This window comes from Falco punctatus, assembly GCF_963210335.1.
Source record: "Falco punctatus genome assembly, chromosome: 11".
In the NCBI taxonomy this organism is placed as follows: domain Eukaryota; kingdom Metazoa; phylum Chordata; class Aves; order Falconiformes; family Falconidae; genus Falco; species Falco punctatus.
Genome location: NC_137591.1, coordinates 1,284,389 through 1,303,245, shown reverse-complemented (window position 1 = coordinate 1,303,245; position 18,857 = coordinate 1,284,389). Strand labels below are relative to the sequence as shown.

Genomic DNA, 18,857 nt, shown 5'->3' with positions numbered 1-18,857 from the left:
GGGGGAAGCAAAACCACTTTCAGCCAGTAACAGAAGAGGTTTCCCATGTACCTTATGAGCTTCCAGATGGGACAATGCACGACACAAAGATTTGCCTTGGCTTTATGAAGGGTATAGCGTGAAACCTTACAGGTGTGGACCTGGACATCACTTGCAGCCAGTCAGGAGCTGTAAGAAAGCTCGATGGCTCAGATGTGTGGCCACCACCCCTTTACAAGTGATCTGGAAGTGCCCAGAATGGGTTTCAGATCTGTTCCCTGTCCATCACCCCTCCTGAAACACGGAGGAAGAGACCTTCCCTGCGTGCTCAGCGGGAGCTGGATGAGCAGATCAGTGCAATGACTGGAGCCCTGGGGGGCAGGACAGAAAGGGATGCCCCCAGTGGAAAATTAGGTCCCTGGCACCAGTTCTTTGCACAGTGGTGTCTACAGGGCACCTTGGGCATGAGCCAAACCTTATTAAATCAATACATGTCTTCTGACAGAATGCAGCAGTCTTTGAATAGGCTCCTAATGACTACAGGAATTTTCATTTTAATTTTTATATATGTATAGATATATCTATATACTTTTCTAATTATTTTTCTTTTTGGTGCAGACAAGCCCACCTGGCTGAGACATAACACAGAACTATGCAAATCTAAGTTTGATTTTCTTTGCAGGCCGGTATTTGAGAGATAAAACAGTAAAATCTTTCTTAGGTAATTGGACAACAGCTGAAACTGTGGACACAAAGGGAATCTCCCCGGAGAGTATATTTCTTTCTAGAAATGTCAAATGCGGTAGGCCAGGCAAAGCTATGGAGCTAAAGCTTAGCAGAAACCTGTCACATACCCAAATACGCTAAAACACAATTTCTCAGTCAATAAAATGCAACTGCCAAGTTTAACGATGACACCAAACTATGTGAACAGAAGACAACCCAAGCAGTCTTTGCATGACAACTAAGAGCTATGTAAATGCCTGGTGACAAGGACTGCCTGCAGCAGCAGCAGCCTTGCAGGGCCCGCGTGCAGCCTGGGTGTAGTGGGAAAATTCAGGCAGGAGGTCCAGAGGTTAGTGTTGGAGAGGAGCATGGCTGGCCATGCAGCCCAAACCTTGTCTGCATCAGGAGAATTTGATTCCAGGCAGAATAACAAATGCCCATCCCAAAGGAGGTCTCAGGCTGCAGCCAGGGCCACGCACTGGGCATGGGGGGAGCACATGGAACCAAGTGCCCGGCAGCCAGACCTGCTGCACCCCGACCCCCGCGGTGCCCCTGAGTCCCTGCTGCACAGCTGCACCCCACGGCCCCTCTGTTCTAGGTACGGCGCTGGGGTGGCTGAGGCTAAGAAGCTCACATCCCAGCTTCTGATTATGTTCAGCAAAAAAAAAAGAAAAAAAAGGAAAAAAAGATTAAAGCTTGCTCCTTTGAGGAGGAATAATGGCATACGGCAACCTTCATGGTTTAAGAAGAGTCACTTCAGGAATACGACCGCTGCTCAGGTGTCACAACATTGAACGACCATTGCAAAATGGTGATGGAATGGCACCTGTCCCAGCAGCCAGCCTGCTCGGCCAACCTAGCACCACCATTATTAATGATGGTAGTGCGAATGCATGCATTTATCGCTACTTGAAGGAACTCATTCTGGATCATTCCCTTACTCATTTCAGGAGAGGCTTTTGAGAGCCTCTTATAATAGTAATAGAAATAATTCTCTTGGAGAGAATTATTTTGCCATGGCACTGCGTTCCCCTCCCTCTGCCCAGATCTCATGTCATCTTACTCCTGAGAAACCCTGCTCTCTCTTCATCCGATGGCGACTGAGATGGTGGAAACAGACTCCAGCTGCAGTAAGAAAACATCTGGTTTCAATAGGAAGGAAAAGTTACTAATGTAGGGAAAGAAGCATATTGTAAAATGATAGCAACGGTGGGGGGTCACTATGGATCAAGGCCAGTGAGGGCCAGCGTCACGAGCATCCCCTTGGCCAGATGACTGAGGTGATCTCTGAAGGTCCGTTTAAGCCTAGTTTTTCTGTGATTTTCATGACAAAGCACTGCTAGGAAATTACCATGTAAAACAGTTGCCTCTCTTCTTGCTTAGAAGATGTTTCATAGCAAAGCCATTGCACCACTCTGCACGTACCCCCAGTACCTCTGGGTCTTTGATGTTCCGGTAGATGCAGCCACTGCTACACTGATCATACACAGTGCCACTGAGGAACACGTATATCATTACGCATTATGTGCGATTTACAGTGCATTAATTTAAATTTTTGAAAGAATTTTTTTTTTTTTTTTTTGCATTTCAGACATGAAACTCCATGTATTAAAAAAATTAATACAGCAGTTTAATTAGGAATCTCTATGTAGGAACCAGGACACAATGCAATCAACACACATAAATTGAGGGCACGGTCTGGCGCTTCCTGGCATGTAGAGATGTTTGAGACAAGATTATAAGCGTGTTTCACTAACCATAAGTTCACAGCTGGATGCTTGTTCAATAAAATAGTTCTGTTTAGTTGTAGCAATTAAATTAGCACATAAAATACTATGACATCTCTCACACACCTTGCTATGTTCCTTCTCCTTCCAAATGCCACTACTGACCTTTTCTGCAGCTCTTCACAATTATTTATGTTCTTGAATAATTACTGACAATATATCTAAGATTTCTGTACAAACCTGAACATCAGTAACCCCTGTGGATCATACAACCAGCCATTTAAAGGAAGTAATTTCTTTGGCAGCTGTTAGCAACAGACATGAACGCTTCTTCCGTATTACAAGTTTTCTTTCTTTCTTGTAAAAAAAGAAAGGTACCACCTTTCCAGACAAGTTAGTTATAGCATTCCTAAAAATACTGGGGAATGTATAGGAGGTGCTCTTTATAAATAATAAAAAAACCCCTTTACTTAAGAAGAAACACATGTATCTACTGGATAAGTAATGGTTATTTTCATCTTCTGTGAGGTGATGGCTGCCATGAACCCAGACTTTTGTGGATGACATCTTCAGGGGACACACAGAGAACACACATGTAGCAGTGAACTTAATACCTTTCTGAACAGCCTCTTAAGAAGACTTACAGATTCTATAGATGTATAGATTAAATCTACATGCAGAATAAAAATGCAGGTTTTCAACAAGCACTCAGTCCCCTGCCCTACTTTAACGAGTGCTCAGGCGGAGGAGATGAGGACGGTGGTGCCTACCAGGCCCGCAGTGGTGTGGGGCTGGTGTTGCACCCCTGACTGAGCCAGGATACTACGACGATGCACCCTGCAGCTTCACTTACACCGCCTGCGTCTCCGTTGGTGCCACAGAGCAGAGCTGAGCCCCGTGCCTGGCCCAGGTTCTCCAGCATCTCACCCCACGCCCCGCTGAAGGGAGCAGGGGCTGTGCAGTGGCTCCACCTTTATCCTCATCAATGAAAGGCACAATCACAGAATCAATCATCCAGGTAGGAAAAGACCTTTGGCATCATCAAGTCCAACCGTTAACCCAGGGAAAACCTTCCACCACAACTCATTTTTCGTAAGAGTGAGTAAGAACTCCACTACCACCTGTGGCTTCTGGCCGGGAGAGTGCAAGGGCAGGAGGACGTCTCAGTAAGGACGTCGCTGCTTTAGCAGCAGTTGAGACCATCTCAGTTTTGGCTGACGATTGAATAAACCTACCTTGCTGCCAGCGGTTAATGATCACTCCCTCCCCTCGCAATGGTCTTGCAAATTTGTTTGTAGTAAAATGCCTTTTGTCTTGAATTAAAATTGCGCTGATTTAAAAGCAAAACCTGCTCAATTATAGAAGGGCTGTTCCATCCCCCATTGGCTCCTTGCCCCTCTAGATGGAACCTCTTACCTTGGGTACACACCGTAATGCCTCATCTCCTGGGTTTAATGAATCAGTACATCCATGCTTTATTTACAGGAAAGGACTACATTCTTCTGAAGTACCAGGAATTCTGCAAAGACAGTGCTAAACATCTGATCAATTAGACCTAGAGATGCTGGGATGGGAGTGTCCAACAAATGCTCCTGACACGGATGCTCTGGGGGGAACACGCACTTCATACGCTTACCCACAAAACTCAACGCTTTTGGATGATATGGAGGACTTAGCCATGAATAATTAGCAAATTGACATTCATTATTAATTTATTGAAACCACTGCCTCTCTGTATCCACTGCTTCTCTGTATTTTTCCCACAAGGCTCAGTCTTTCTGTTTTACAGCTGCTGAATTCATTATTAATAGCTGGATCTTAGACACGGCCAACCAGCCTTCAGGTAGGGATAAGATAAATTTCGTTATGTTCGCGGAATCTGGAATGCTTGTAACTCCCCAGACATGAGGGTGGTTTGGCAAACCAGCCCGGCTATCTGTCCCCAGGACAGAAGTGGCTCTGGGTGACCTTCTGCTGGATGTCCAGCTGCCAGGTTGTCCTCTGGCCACAGATGAGCAGAGACGCCCCAGGCAAGTTCTCCCCCTGCCCTATCCACCCCGCAGGCACCGTCGGGTGAAACTCCATTAATCTCCCATTTCCCTCACTCAGTCCGTGTCGCAGCCACACAAAGTCAGCTTTTACCTTGTCCTGACATCCCTTTACCTGCTTCATAACTTTCTATTAGCTCAAGGTTGCCTTTATAGATCACAGAAGGCCAGAGCCCTCTCGGTAGTAGAAGAAATAATCCTTTTTCTGGTATCCTTGAGTTTTATATCTCCATAGGACGCAGATGCCAATAACCGAGAATACGCTTAGCTCTGTACCCGAGAAAGGCTCCCAGCTGTGCACAGCCATGATGTCATTTATGTATTATACGGGAATGTGCAAAGAAAGAAAATACAGATTTTTCTAACTCTGCTATACACACTTTTCTTAGGAAAAACCCAACCCAACACCAGACAGAAACACTCAATTAACAATTACTTAGCGATACTGGGCAAGGTGCCAACACCAAACAGCAGAGGTGTGCAGGCATCCGCGCTCAGGATTTGAAGCACTCCTGCTGTAGCTGCGCGTTGTGACAGTGTCTTGGTAAAGGCCCCCCATGTCTTGATGAACCCCCCTGTGCCTTGACAGAGCCCCTCGTCCCTCCGCACACCCACTGCGGTTTGGCACAGGGAAGCGGCGGGGTGTGTGGGGGGGACACAGAGTCGCAGCCCTCACTGGCAGCTGCTCTAATGATGCTTTTCCAGCCACTCTGCCTTTCAGACTGTATTGCACCAATGCAATTAGCAGTTTAAAATCCACGCTGAAATAAGACACCAACGTGTAATTTTTAACATTTGTCAAGTAACATGATCAAATTATACTTAACCCTATATCTGACTATCAAATGTTGCAAGCAACCCTTAGCTGCTGCTAACACTTCCCCTACACGTACCTGAATCGGCGCATATGTTCAGCTATCATCAAACCAAAGTGTGAGCAGTATTTCACAAGAAAAAAAATAATTAACTCTGAAGGATTAAGGAGTCCACACTTAAGTGGCTACCCTGTGATTTTTTTTTTTTCTAAAGGATACTCTTTCTACATAACTTTAATACAAAATGAGCAAGAAAAAACTCCACCAAATGATCTTCATTCCCAACTCAAATCTAGATCATCACCTTTTGGAAACCTCTCCTTGTTTCTCAACTAGAATAAAAAAAAAAAAATCATAGTATAAAATAAGACATTTCATTCTGGTCTTTCAGTCAAACCTCTGAGCTAACATCACCCCCATATTTCATTCCATGAGGTCAGGATCAGACCCAGATTTCAGTATTTTCTCTCAGACTGTTCTGCTTCACACATCCCATCTCTTTCATGATGGAGAACATCTATTTTTATGATTTGTAACAATGTACTTGATACTTACATGACATCTTCAACCCCTGCATCTTAAAGTGCTCTTAAAGGGTGGCTACATGGTATCTCAAAATTCAAAGCAAATAAAATCCTGGCAGAACTCAGAGACAAATTCAGCTCTGCTCTGTTCAAAATTAAACCAAACCTTCATTTTACCTTCTCTGATTTGCAAGTACACCAAATAATCTCTGCTTCTGACATACTATTCCTTTGTTTTCACTTCTTGCATTTTATGTTTAATGTGTAACATTGTTTCCATTTTTTTAATGATTTCTCAAATATTAAAAAAAAAAGACAGCAAAGGCTTCGTGCTATTTTCTGCTTATTGCATCTCTTCTGCAGTAATATCCTGACAATATGTATCATATAGGAAGTATATTCAGAAGGAAGTTTCACGGCTAGAAGGCAATAACCCTAGGATTTAAGCGACTAAAAATCTACATTTCCACTCAGTAAGGAATATCTTTATGTAGAGAAAAGCACGTAGGATATTTTGTAAGTTTTGCCTTTCAGTTTTATCACTATTAGAACAGATCAGCCCTGAAGTTCAACCACAAACATCTTTGGATGCCACTAACAGATGGCTAAATACTCAACAAATGTGAAATACTACAAATTCACAGATAAAAATATCTTTCAAGCAGGACATCTGAGACCCATTTTAGGTAACCTTCATGCTAAAAATCTCAACGCTTTGCTTTGCCTATTGCAACCCTTTGCGTCTTTTCCAAAAGCTTTAACTTCCGAGCCTGCCGCGACTTGCCTGTGCCAGGGGCCAGTGCCCCACCAGCCACCATGCGGGCAGGGCTCCGGCACACCCCGCTTATTCCGCTCGGTATATTCTTCAAAACTTGCTGAAAAAGTTTTTGACTTTGTTTACAGTGGTACCTCAGTGATCTGTTATCACTATTCTGAGGGGAAAGATTTTGCCACGCTAATTCTGTCTCTACCAAGACGGCGGGTTGGGTTTAGCTGTGGTTTTTTTGTGGATTCATAACTCGTTGATACCCCCAAAATGTGCCATCACTGTCAGAACAGAAACCCTTCTGCAGCACGGAATAAATAACGAGGTGAATTATTTCCCAGTACTGAGGAACTCAGTGGTATTTATATGCCTTGTGAAGAAACCAGGGAAAAAACCCACCATACTACTATTTTTTTGCTTTTGAATCCATGTACGTGGAAACAAACAACCATGAACATTTGCCACATGTCCACGTTACTTACGGTTGAGAGGCAGGCTGGCATTGGTCGTCCCTAGCTTGTTGGCAGCGACACATGTATAGTTGCCAAAATGCTCTTCTGTCACATTGGTAACAGTAAGAAGTGATCTTGTACTATAATTTTTAATAGTGATTCCTTGTTGACCATTGATCAGTCTAGAAAGCAAAAAGAAAATTTCTATAACTCATATACCATATGCAATAACTTTTTTTTTCTTTCATTTTTCTTTTTCTTTCCTTTTTTTTTTTTTTTTTTTTTTTTTTTTTTTACAGACATAACTGGGAGCACAGTAAGCTAGTAAGCTGTCTGCAAGCTGCCGATGTAGCCTGGCAAGCAAGGTTACCATAGTGGCAGATCGGAGAGGCTACGGGCAACGCTGGAGCTGCGGGGTATCCAAGGAAAGTTTCTGCCTTTGTGTCCTACAGCTGAGAGAAAATAAAGACTGACACCCACGGCACTGCCTGCCTGGCCACAGGATCGGAGGAGAGCTTAGATTTTAAATTGGGCAAACCTAACTAAAAATTTAAAAACCCTATTTGGGGAAGGAAAATATTACAGTAATCTTTCAGAGTGTTTTTTTTTGGCTCTGGAGATTGCTTGTGTCCTTACACACCTCCAGCGGAGGGCAGGCAAGGATTAAGTAGCCAGAAAGGCGGCTACCTAGGGCTGCGACCAGTTTATTTTACAGCCTCTACAGCTACAAAATACATTGGCAATTAGGAAAGATGTGCTACAGCAGCACTGCATCCCGAGACAGCAGCCTGCAGAGGAAACCAGGTAGCAGAGTGTAGGGAAAAGCCAAACTAGGGCCCTTCTCACCGGGCTCCACTTCCCTGGCTTTGAGCTTCCCACCCCAGATTCCATAGGAACGTGCAGGTCTCTTGATGTTGCTTCCGAAGCCACGTCAGAAGCGCTGCTACTGCACCCAGGCAAAGAAAGGTGACCAGTTTAAATGTTGCTGTTGTAGGTAAACCACATCTGATCAAACCAGATGAGAAGGGCAACCACATTATTAAAACCCTGGCTACAGTTGCTTTCTCGTCATTCCTTGTATCTCACATTAAGAGCGGAACTCCAGATTAGCGTACACAATTGTCGTTTGATACACTGAAAGATATAATCATATATCCTGGGAATAAATCCAATCTGCTAGCATTCTGCCCACAAACATTTCAAGTCTATCATTAATTGCAATTCTGTGTATTGTGGATTGAATAAGCCTCTTCGTTAGACGGGCGCCTCTGTCCCCATTTAATAGCTCCGTTCTGCTGCGTGAACGGGGGGGTTTCTCTTCCCTGCGCACCTTGTGCTGCTGTAACAGACTGGTCTGCTCTGTGCAGCCCATTGCTGGGGAGAGGACACAGCACACATGGACACATGTGGTTTTGAAAGAAAAAAAAAAAAAAAGGAATGAAATGCCTTGTTTGGGGTGCAAGCTGCCGTTAGAAGATTCACCTTTCCTCCAGCCTTGCGAGAGGCAGAGGGGACGGGCTTCTGCACCTGGGTGTTCTGCTTTTAGAACTGCCAAGGTCTGTCCCTCCTCTTTCTGCCTCTCCTGCAGAATAACCTCCTCTGCTCCAAAACACCCACTGCCACCACACTCCCAATGCCGCAGCTCGCAGCTGGTGATGGTGTTACCAGCGTGGCAGCAGCCAATGCCGTGCCTGTGGCGCTGGGGGAGGCAGATCAGATGGGTGCTCAGCAGGTACTTGCTTCGGCCCCAGGTCAGAAGCTTTCCCCTCCAGATCTTTCCACCGGTAGGAAGGGCAGGAGCTGCAGCCATGGCCCTCACCCCATCCCACTGCCTTTTGGGGGTTTGAACCCCCCCATCCTCTCTCCCAGGGGACCTGGGAGCGATGCCTCCACTTCCACCTATGGCTTATTCCTACCAGCTGTTTCCCAGCCATCTCCATCCTTTTGGCCTATAACTGTGGTTTGAACTACAACATCTCTGTTTTGTAGCTGTAAGGTTTAGTTGTTTGTTAGGTTTTTTTGTCCACAAAACAATGAGGTGTTGGGATTTCTGCCATCCCCATGCCCCACCAGAGGTGACATTGGTATCAAAAAACTAAAACTGCGCCTGCTTGAGGTGATCTGCTGCATTCCCCAGGCTGCCAAAAGGACAAGTGCTGCAGGTGCCAGGTCAAACCTCTTCCCCTCCCCCTCTCCCCCTCCTCCTCTCCCACCTCTGGCCAACACCCTTTGGACAGAGTCTCCTTCCCTCCACATCCCTGCCAGGCACTGCCTGATGCTGGGGAGGCAGAATTGGAAGTGGGGTAAATGGAATCAGAGAGATATGCATATCAATAAGCCACATAATTAACGGACTGAGGAGTCTGCATTAGTTAGCATAAACTCAGCAGTTTTGAGGATTTCCATTTGCAGTTGTAAGAACCAGATGCTTTTACTTTTAAATTAATTACTCCCGTGTGCTGCTCTGCTTAGCTTATTGACTGAACACGGCCTTTATTACTTGCCTGGGTTTTATCAAGTTACTTCTCAGGCTGGAACGGCATTTTAAGCTGTGTGCAGCCACCCTACACACTTCTTCACCTTACTGCTTGCTTTGTCCCACCAGTCATGAAGGGAAGAGCCATCTCCTTTTTAATCCAGAGATTACACCTATGCATCCGAAGGAGATCATGCGCCAGTGCCAGCCCCAAGGGGCACCCACCTTTGGTTTCATATTTCAATACCTTCACGTTATTATAATATATTAAGCCATTATAATGAGTTTTGTTATTTCAAATGTAAGCCTTGTTTGCTTTGTCAAGGATAAGGGAATTAATATTTTTCCATCGGTGACTTTCAGGCTTCTTTCCCTGTGGCTGTTTAATGTCCAAGAACTAATTTCTGTGTAACCCTGTAACATAACGCACCCGGACAGCCACGCATTTCGGGAACTGCGGGTCGGCACAGCGCAGCCGTTCTCCTCTCTGCAGGGAATCCTTGTACAGTTTTAGAAGCCACACACTTTTATAATTTTAAGATACTTTCACTACCTTTTCCTCCAGATTTCCAGCCCCTTCCCAGCTCACCCCATCCTCCCTGTGTCGGGGGTCTGCGCAGCCACCTGGCAGCCCCCGCAGGGGGTTCAAGGCACCGCATCCAACAGATGAAGTTCAAAATTATCTGAAACCTGCCCCTGAGATCCCTCCTCGCCTTTCCCCAGCTACAAGGGGAGAGGCGAAGTGCTCCCTGGGGAGCAGCCCAGGCTCCGGCAGCGCAGGGGCCGTGGGACCCCCACCCCCCGCCGGCCAGGCAGGCCATGGCCGCACGCTGCCCTGCCAGCACCCACGCCAGCCTGCCCCACAGCAGTGCCTGCGACTTGGTGACGAGGTAGAATCAGTCCTGCAAGCTCTTTGCCTTGAAGACCAGTAGCTTTAACTAGATGCAGTCTGTGACTGCTTTTATGTTTAGTTTTAATGGCTATTTTATGATGAGATGATCCCTGGAGTCTGGAAACTGTGGGTTTGGATTTACATTAATCTAAGTAAAAACAATACAGTTTACAGGCCCAAAAGGCTTGTTTCAGACACTGATCATATACTTAAGCTCTCAGATCTAATTCCCACTGTTCATTTAGTCAACAATTCATACTGCTCTACAAAAAAAAAAAAAAGTCCCAATCCAAGCCTAAGTAAATGGGATTCTCTCTATTCTGTTAGCAGAAAATATAGCAGGGTATGCGCTCCCAGTGTATAAATTCAGTCCTGTAGTATATCTGCAAATTATCTGCAGGATAATGTAGACTCTACTCTGGACTACCTGTGAGAGCTTCTCAACTTTGCATTAAAACAATGATCCTCATTCTGTGATGGCTTTCCATCATCCCGAGGTAAATGGGATATACTGGAGGAAAAAAAAACATTTGGACGTATTTTCCTCTTTCCTGCAAGTGGTGGAGGTTCAGAGAACCCCAGTACCTTTGTAGTCATGTATGTCTAGTGTATCTGCCAACAACAGTTTAAGGATAAAGGATGGACCATTAGATTTAACATCATATTTGAGCAGTAAGACACAACAGGTCGGTACATTTCGTGCTGATTATAGCCAGCCTCGGGTGATACAACAACTGAAACAGAAAACAGAAGGCACAACTTTGGTGTCCTGAAATGCTCTGCTTAGTCTTCCCTGCTGCTGCCGTGGCACTGAACGTGCTCAGGAGGAAAGGATTTGGTCAATGTTATAAATAGAAAGGTGATTATCACACTGGAAACAGCTAATTGAATCCAGAGCGCTAAAACATGCGCTGCAATAGCTACATAAAACACCCTTCTGCTGCGACTCCACCCAACATGGGTACAATGTGACCTGCATCTTTGGAAAGAGGATGCAGGTGAATTTTGCTAACAGAAGCAGAACGTTTACTGTTATATATAGTAAAGATCAATTACATTGTTTTAGAGAACGCTTTAGGCTATGGTCAAAGAGCAATAGTTACGACTGCTCTGAAAAGTCATGAAGGAAGATGAGCAGTTAATGATCCTGAAGGGGAGCAGCTGGCCAGTGAGAGATGAGCTGACAGATGGCTTTCTATGAAAAATGGTCACCAATATCATCATGTCAACTCCCATGCTTAACGGGATGCTCGAGCTGAGAAACCCAGCACCTGGAAGCCAGGACATTCCAGAAGCTAGAAGGTGTGTACAGACAGCTGTTTGCAAGGAACAGTGTCCACTTGCTTTTGCACCAATGCAGAAACCTAACAGAAATAATGCTCTTAGGCGAGCTAAGAGCTGTAAAACAAACTTCCCTTTTCAAAAAGAAAAATATCTACCTGTTTAACGAGCTAGGTTTTAAAATAAAGATGACCCTACCGAGATGCCTGCTATCATTACCTAGTGCTAATGACCTGAAAGTGCAGCTGACTGTCAACACAGCAAGGCACGTGGTCAGTTTGCAAGGGTGGAGCACAGCGCGTTCCCCTGACCCCCAGGGATGCTGTGCTGCAGCGCTTCTGCCCACGCCTGCAGTCTGTAAACCCCTGGCCTGGACCGCTAATAGCACAACTGCATGAAAATTTGCCCGCGTTAAAGTTGGGTCGGAAGTGTTGTTCATGAAACAACCTTTCCACCCCAAAAACCCTCAGCAGGAAACCTATACATTTAATCAGAAAAATAAAACCTTTTAGTGGTACTTAAAAGGCTGTAATTACCAAAGCATGTTTAAACATTAGGCTCATTATTACAGTCACCGCTATCACACCGGGCAGCCTGCTTACACCTTGATTTTGACCACAGAAACTACGACCACAAGGAAACAGCCGAACTCCCCCAGAAGCTGTGCAGCGCGGCTGTTGGCAGCCAACACCTCCAAGCGGCCGCTGTTTAAAGCCCAGCATTAATTTCAGGACAGCCTGCTGGACTTGTCATCACGGGGGACAAACCCAGCCTGGCAGCCTCCTCTCTTCCACCCTGGCCCCTGTGGGTGGGCAGCATCCCCAGCATCACGAGGGGTCGGCGAGCGCCGGCTACTTACTTCCTCTCTCCTTTGTACCACTCAAAGACCGGGGCAGGAACTCCTGCACCTTCGCACCGTATCAGTCCGTTCCCTCCAAGCATCACACCGCTGGATTTAAGTTCCTGAATTGTGGGGGCAACTGAAAAAAAAGAATTGTAAAATGGATATTTGCATCTACATATGCAGATTATTTAACGCCGCTTCTCTTCAGCACGCTCTACGTCACTCTCAGCCTGGTGCGTGGTTTCCAGCTTGATTCACATTCAATCATGTTTTCTTCCAGCAGTGTAAAAATTATCCCACACAGCAGATTCTGATATATATTCTGTGTATCTGGGGTAAGAAACACAACTGAGACATGAAGAGATCAATCCCATACTGAAAAAAAGCTGGTTTTCAAACTCAGTTACTCAACATAAAGTATAACTGTTTGTGTTCGTGTCGTACAAGACGTATTTAAAACCTGAGAATTGGAAAACAACCACACGAGGTCCCGCCACCAGTGCCAGCCGAGAGGCTGCGGGGTCCCACAGCTGGGGGTGGGGGGTACGGCAGCACCCAGCATGCGGGGTCCAAAGTGAAGGCAGGGCCAGCACCACTTCTCTCCTGCAAATACCTCAGAAACCCCCAGGCTCAGACAAGCTTTGAGATCTTGTTTTGCATATTAAAAGAACAAACTTACCTTCATGCTTATGAGCCCACCGTAAACACCATATAACATGTGACTTTTCCAGTATTACACTGGATATAGAGTTGTTTCAGTAAATATATTTTCTTTTTAAATAGTAAACATTGTAAATAGCAATGAACATTTTAAGCTTAGAACTACAGATACAAATAAAGATAAAAAAACCCATTGTCAGTCTTTCCAGTTGCCAGTGAAAGGTGTCCCTAAGCTGAAAATAAAAGACAACAAATTCCTCAGGAAAGTGATTATCAAAGGAAAGGCTGAACAACAATTGTCTTCTCCCTGGAATTTCTTTTACATTTTCTGTTTTTAAACAATAATTTATGTGCATCATAAAAATGCTATAAAAACAAAACCACAGAACTTATAAATAAAAATCTGTTTATTTTTTCCCAAGCAGTTTTCCAGATGTTGCTTTAAGGTGTTTACGTTCGTGTGAAACGCTGACTGCTTCTCATCTGCTTCTTTCCCCATCTCACCCATCGCTCAGCGTGCCACGTGGAGAGACCATAATCTTTTACGGGAACCAGACACGCTAAAGAGGCATCATATATATGAATGATAGAGTGACACCCAGCTCCCCACGCGGCCGGGCCAGCTCCATTGCACATCTCATGGCACACCCGCCCTTCACCAACACCATCGACGATGCTGTTCTAGATGTGGAGGACATTGCACGGGATTCCAGCTGCCACAGCCCAGGGAAAGCAAACACGTGCTCTCAGCACTTATGTGCAAGTCTCTGTGTTTGACAAAACCGTGTGAGGATATTTCTGGGGGGTTACCCACAGAACTGGTTCTCTCCTGCCCATTGCTCACATCCTACCCCGAGCCAGGCAGGCAGGCAGCAATTTCCCATAGCTGGCAAACACACACTCTGCCTTCAACTGTCTCTCCCCAATGATTACATCAGACCAATCAATAAATTCATTACCTTTCAACTGGTAACATTAAAATTTCAAGTGGATAATTAACGTACAACCAATTTGCATGACTGCTTCTCCATGATCTGCATAGGTATAAAATCAGATATTTTTTTTTTTGTTACTCCATAAAAATAACAGGGACATATAAAGCTTACTCCTTCCTGAGAAATGAAGCAATTTGTGCAACCAAGACTTTTAAAAAATGACTTTGAGGGGAGAGAGACTGATCACACAAAGAACTATGAATTGGTCACATTTCCCCTTTGCTCCTACAGCACCAGGTAGTACCAGTACCTACTCAGAGCCCCACGAAGCTCATAGTTCAGCTTGTGCTTCTGAAGCATTCGAAAGAATAACAACTAAAAACGTCCACGGTGAACCACACAAAAGCCGAAATTGTGTGAGATGAACTATACAAAAGCATCATCAGAATGATGGAAGAAAATGGAAGTCTGCTGCATGGGCACATGGTCAATGGAGGCTGCCAAAAGCTGGATGATGACTGGGAGGAGGTCTGCCTCTCACACAGGGTTTCCACCCACCCTAGGACCAGGGATGGCCTGCCAGAGTTCGCACCACTTCCCTCAAGTCGTATGAAAGACACAAGCACTGCAAGAGAACTCCTGGGACATTTCTCCAACATTAATTCACACTTGGCTGGCATGTTTGAGGCTGGCCCAGATGTGCTGCTGAGCTCCTGGGGAACACCACCCTCAGCAGGCAGGTCCTGGGTCTCCCAGGTGCAGAACACTGACCCCAGACCCCTGGCACTCAAAGAAATACCACCTTGTTTCCCTGTCACCCCCATACCTGTCTGACATTGTGGTTCTGGTTTACTGGGGGGACCTGGTCCACCCGCCTAGCCAAAGCAGGGTCAGCCCACCCAGGTGACCCCAAGAGACCCCTCCATCCTGAGGCTTCAAAGCTCCAGTGACACCCAGAGCCTGCCTGGGTGGCAACACGCTGGCACTTGCTTATCTGCACAGTTGCAGGTATGCACCTTGCTGAAGTTTTAATTATTTTGTCCCTGGTGATATGAAGAGCAAGTCTAAATTTCTCTTTGAAGAAAACTTTTACCCATTTAAAGACTTGTTCACTCGTTCTCTCAGTCTTCACTTACCTAAATAAACTCCGCCTAAAAAACTCCACTCATTCTCCCTCATGTCAGCCATCACATTCCCCAAGAAACACGTGTGATTTCTGCAGTGCCTGGAAGCCCTCCCAGTTCACCCACACTTTGCCTGAGCGCGTGCCCGGCACGGGATGCAGCACCACTGGGGAGATGCTGCCAAGTGGAGCAGGGAGGTTGCTCAGCTTGGTTCGCACGTGGTGCTCTCCTACCCACGATGACATCCTGCCATTGCTGACTTCACAGGGGTTTCTTCCCCCCACTGCCCCCCAGGGTTTCTGTGGCATCAACCCAGTTCCCACCTTACATCTGTGCACCCGCAGGTGGATGCTACCCCACACTTCTCCTTCACAGATAACCTTTTATTTTTGTCACAGCTCTCCCATGTTTTGAGACAATCTCCAGTGGTGCCTGCTCCATGGGCCTGTCTCCTAGAAGTGCCAGGAAACCTGCCCTAGGGAGGGATGGAGATTTGCTGCCCCTGGAATAAACCGAACATGGCAGGCATAAGTAGATACAATCTATTTTGGGGAACACCCGGAAGAAATTCTAGGAGAGGTACTGGAATAACGCACTGGATCCATACACTGGGCAAGCTTTCGTCCCCTGGAAGCTGAGTTTAAGCTATTGACATCTCATGTATTTCCATCACCACTGAAAGATGCTGAGAAGATTTTTCTGTGACTGTGGGTTTTGTGTTTCAGGTGCTGACAGACACCAGGAAGATTTATCGTGACGGTGGGTTTTGCCCTGTGCAAGAAAGGAGCCGGGAGCACCCCACGGGTTCCGCGGGGTCTGCAAGCCCTTAAATAGCAGCAAACAGTACTTCATGTAGCCTCTTCTCCACGTTACTGCACAGTAGCTCCTTGGAAAGCTTTGTACTAAGAGGCAAATATTTTTCTGCATTATGCAAAGGGAGTGAAAATATTTGGTTTTTTTCAAATTCAGAGTAGATAGGATTATTAGTTTCAAATTTAGGAGTCTTTTGTTAGCATACCACACTGTGTGCACACTCCCCTGACAATATTTAATTCTCTTGAGCTAAGCAGAAAGAGTAAATAAAAGACCAGCAAAGGCCTGAGTCACATAGAAAGTTATTTCCTAAAAAGTACCACCTTCATGCCTCTTCAGTGTGGCCTTCTCACCTTTCACTTGCTGTGTTGTGGTTTCTGGCACATTATCATTTTGGTTTGGTTGCGTTTGGTCATTTGGGTTTTTTTTGGTTGGTTTGTGGTTTGTTTTTTTGGTTTTTTTTTGTTTGTTGTTTTTTTTTTTTTTTAAATAACTTCAGAACATTGCTGGTAATAAATTTTTAAATTAAATGATGCATAAAAATGTACAGCTTGCCAATGTGTTTTCAGGCAGGGGCCCCAGGCACCACACTCCCAGTGCAGCTGGTAAGGGGATGCTGGCTGGATCCCAGCTACAAATCACCATCCCCAGCTTCGCTGTCTGGTGAGGAAGAGTTTTGTTTGGGAAAATACTGGAAAATTCTGAAAAGGAAGTTTTCTTGGCTCTCCCTTTCAGAAGGATTTCAGCTTCTGTTTGTTCAGAATAAACATCAAAATCAATATTCTTTGCTCTAGGAAATCCCCAGTTAATACTGGTATAAAAACACAAGCTGAAGACAGCTCAGTCACCATTCTCTTAGATTTTTCATTGTCAGTTTATTTTCTTGTTCACAGTATAGAGACAAACGATGCAATGCAGGCAGATTTCTGGCACGCTGATTAGTAACGTGCTGAGCCCCAAATCCACCCCGGCCCCTCCGCTTCCAGCAGTGTGGAAGACCAAGTACCTCCGGATGAGATCACACACCTCAACACCTGCTGTTCTTGTGGCTGAGGTTTCTTTTGGAAAGAGACATGGGAAGAGATTCTTGGGCCTCCACTATTTCATATATTTTTAAATATTTTTCCATGTAGTCAGCAAAGACTTTTTTTTTTACAAGAAATTCATGTTTTGATCTTATTTCTGTCAGTCATGCTGCTGGAGCTGCCTGTGTTTTCTCCTATGTAAAAGATTTTGAGGTTATAGCAGTCAGAAGGAATACTGTATTGAGCTAAATACCTATAATTTAGCAAGAGGAAAGCTCAATATATTACGTTAACAAGTGCTCAGAAGGTTTAGTTCAATTCTGCCCTCACTGTTATCCAATATATATTGGTTTTTTGGTGAACGATCTTCTCCAACCCCAGAGCTTCCCAGTGCATCGGGGATGCACAGGATCAGTCAAACCATCTAGGTGAAGAGAGGGATGGAGGATAACAATATCCTACCTCCAGCCAGGGCTGATGGGCAGGTGTTTGGGAGACCTTACAATAAACAACAGGATTTTCCCACCCAAGTAGCACCTCAAGAACTTAGAAAAATACCTGAAACAGACATGGTGACGGTTCCCCCACCCATTCCCACCCTTCACAACAGGGCTCAGTGGCACAGATCACCCTTGCCTGATCATCTCTGCTGCATTAGATCCTCCTGCAGCTCTTCACAGCTTGCTTTATTTTCTCTTCTATCACCACAGACCTGTCAACCCTCTGCCAACACCCTTTTACAGGGTGTTATGGACAGTAGAAGGGGGCTCACAGCAGGCTCCCCTCCCCACTGAGGGACTGATCTGACCCTCTTGAATTACTGAGGGGGATGATTTAAACCCTGCTCAATCCCAATGGCAATGAGATGCCTCCTGTGGGACCGTGAGGAATGCTCCTCCCAGAGCCACCAGCATCGCTGCCTGTGCTGCAGCAGGTAATGCCCCCCGTCACCCACCATTCACCGCCCCAGGCACAGGCGGCTGCTCTCGGGTTTGTACAGCTGCTTAGGAAATCAATAGCAAGTATTGGCCACCTAGGAAAATGTATTCATCCAGGAGCTCAATAATGATGACTTAAACTATTAGAGAAAATCGTTCGGTATCATCACTGATGCAATCCTGCTCTGCTCAGCTGATGGATCAAACAGATGCTAGCGAAAGCCCTGAGCGCGCAGTGGAAGGCAAGGGATAAATACAGATGGACGCAGGCTTAACGACCTAATGAAAGTTTAAAAAGGTAAAAAGCAAAAGCAGCTTTAATAAGTTTTAAATAAAAGTAATTACAGTTGGCAAAGTAAGAGAAATTTCGGTTAAAGACGCAACGCAACAGAATCTGAGGCCGAAGGGAGGCGCAGGGCAGGCAAGGCTGCAGCAAGCCTTCCCTCCAGCTCCACAGCCAGGGGTTCACCAGGCTTACCTCTTCCCCAGGGACACGGGAAGGGACCCCAGCTGCATTGCAAACACACAGATGTGCTCCAGAGCGCATGCAGAGCACTTCGTTACAAATAACAGTTACAACAAACACACAAGAACGCAAGGAGATAACACTTTGTCTCAGAGATCGAGAGCATCAGGAGGCAGCGGAGCCCTTGCGTGAGGGAAGCCGGGGGTGCCGGACACAGGGAGCTCCCCAGGGGAGGCTGTACGAGGAAAGGTAGAGGGCTGACAGAAGATGCTGCGGTAAAGTAAAACAGTGATGCTAACAAGAAAACCTTGTGTAAGTGTAATAATTTTAAATGTATTTGTCATTTTTATCTCTCCTAAAAAAATA

At 45.6% G+C, this 18,857-nt stretch overlaps 1 protein-coding gene across 1 annotated transcript in view; it reads right to left on the bottom strand.

The window, feature by feature from the left end:
- NEGR1 (neuronal growth regulator 1) overlaps positions 1 to 18,857 on the bottom strand; it is a 293,449-nt gene that overhangs the window by 52,268 nt on the left and 222,324 nt on the right. Inside the window, exons 5-6 of the mRNA XM_080407034.1 lie at positions 12,546 to 12,666; positions 7,068 to 7,219 (exon numbers count right to left, since the gene is read on the bottom strand). Coding sequence (XP_080263160.1) covers positions 7,068 to 7,219; positions 12,546 to 12,666 — 273 coding nt within the window. The remainder of the gene's footprint in view (positions 1 to 7,067; positions 7,220 to 12,545; positions 12,667 to 18,857) is intronic.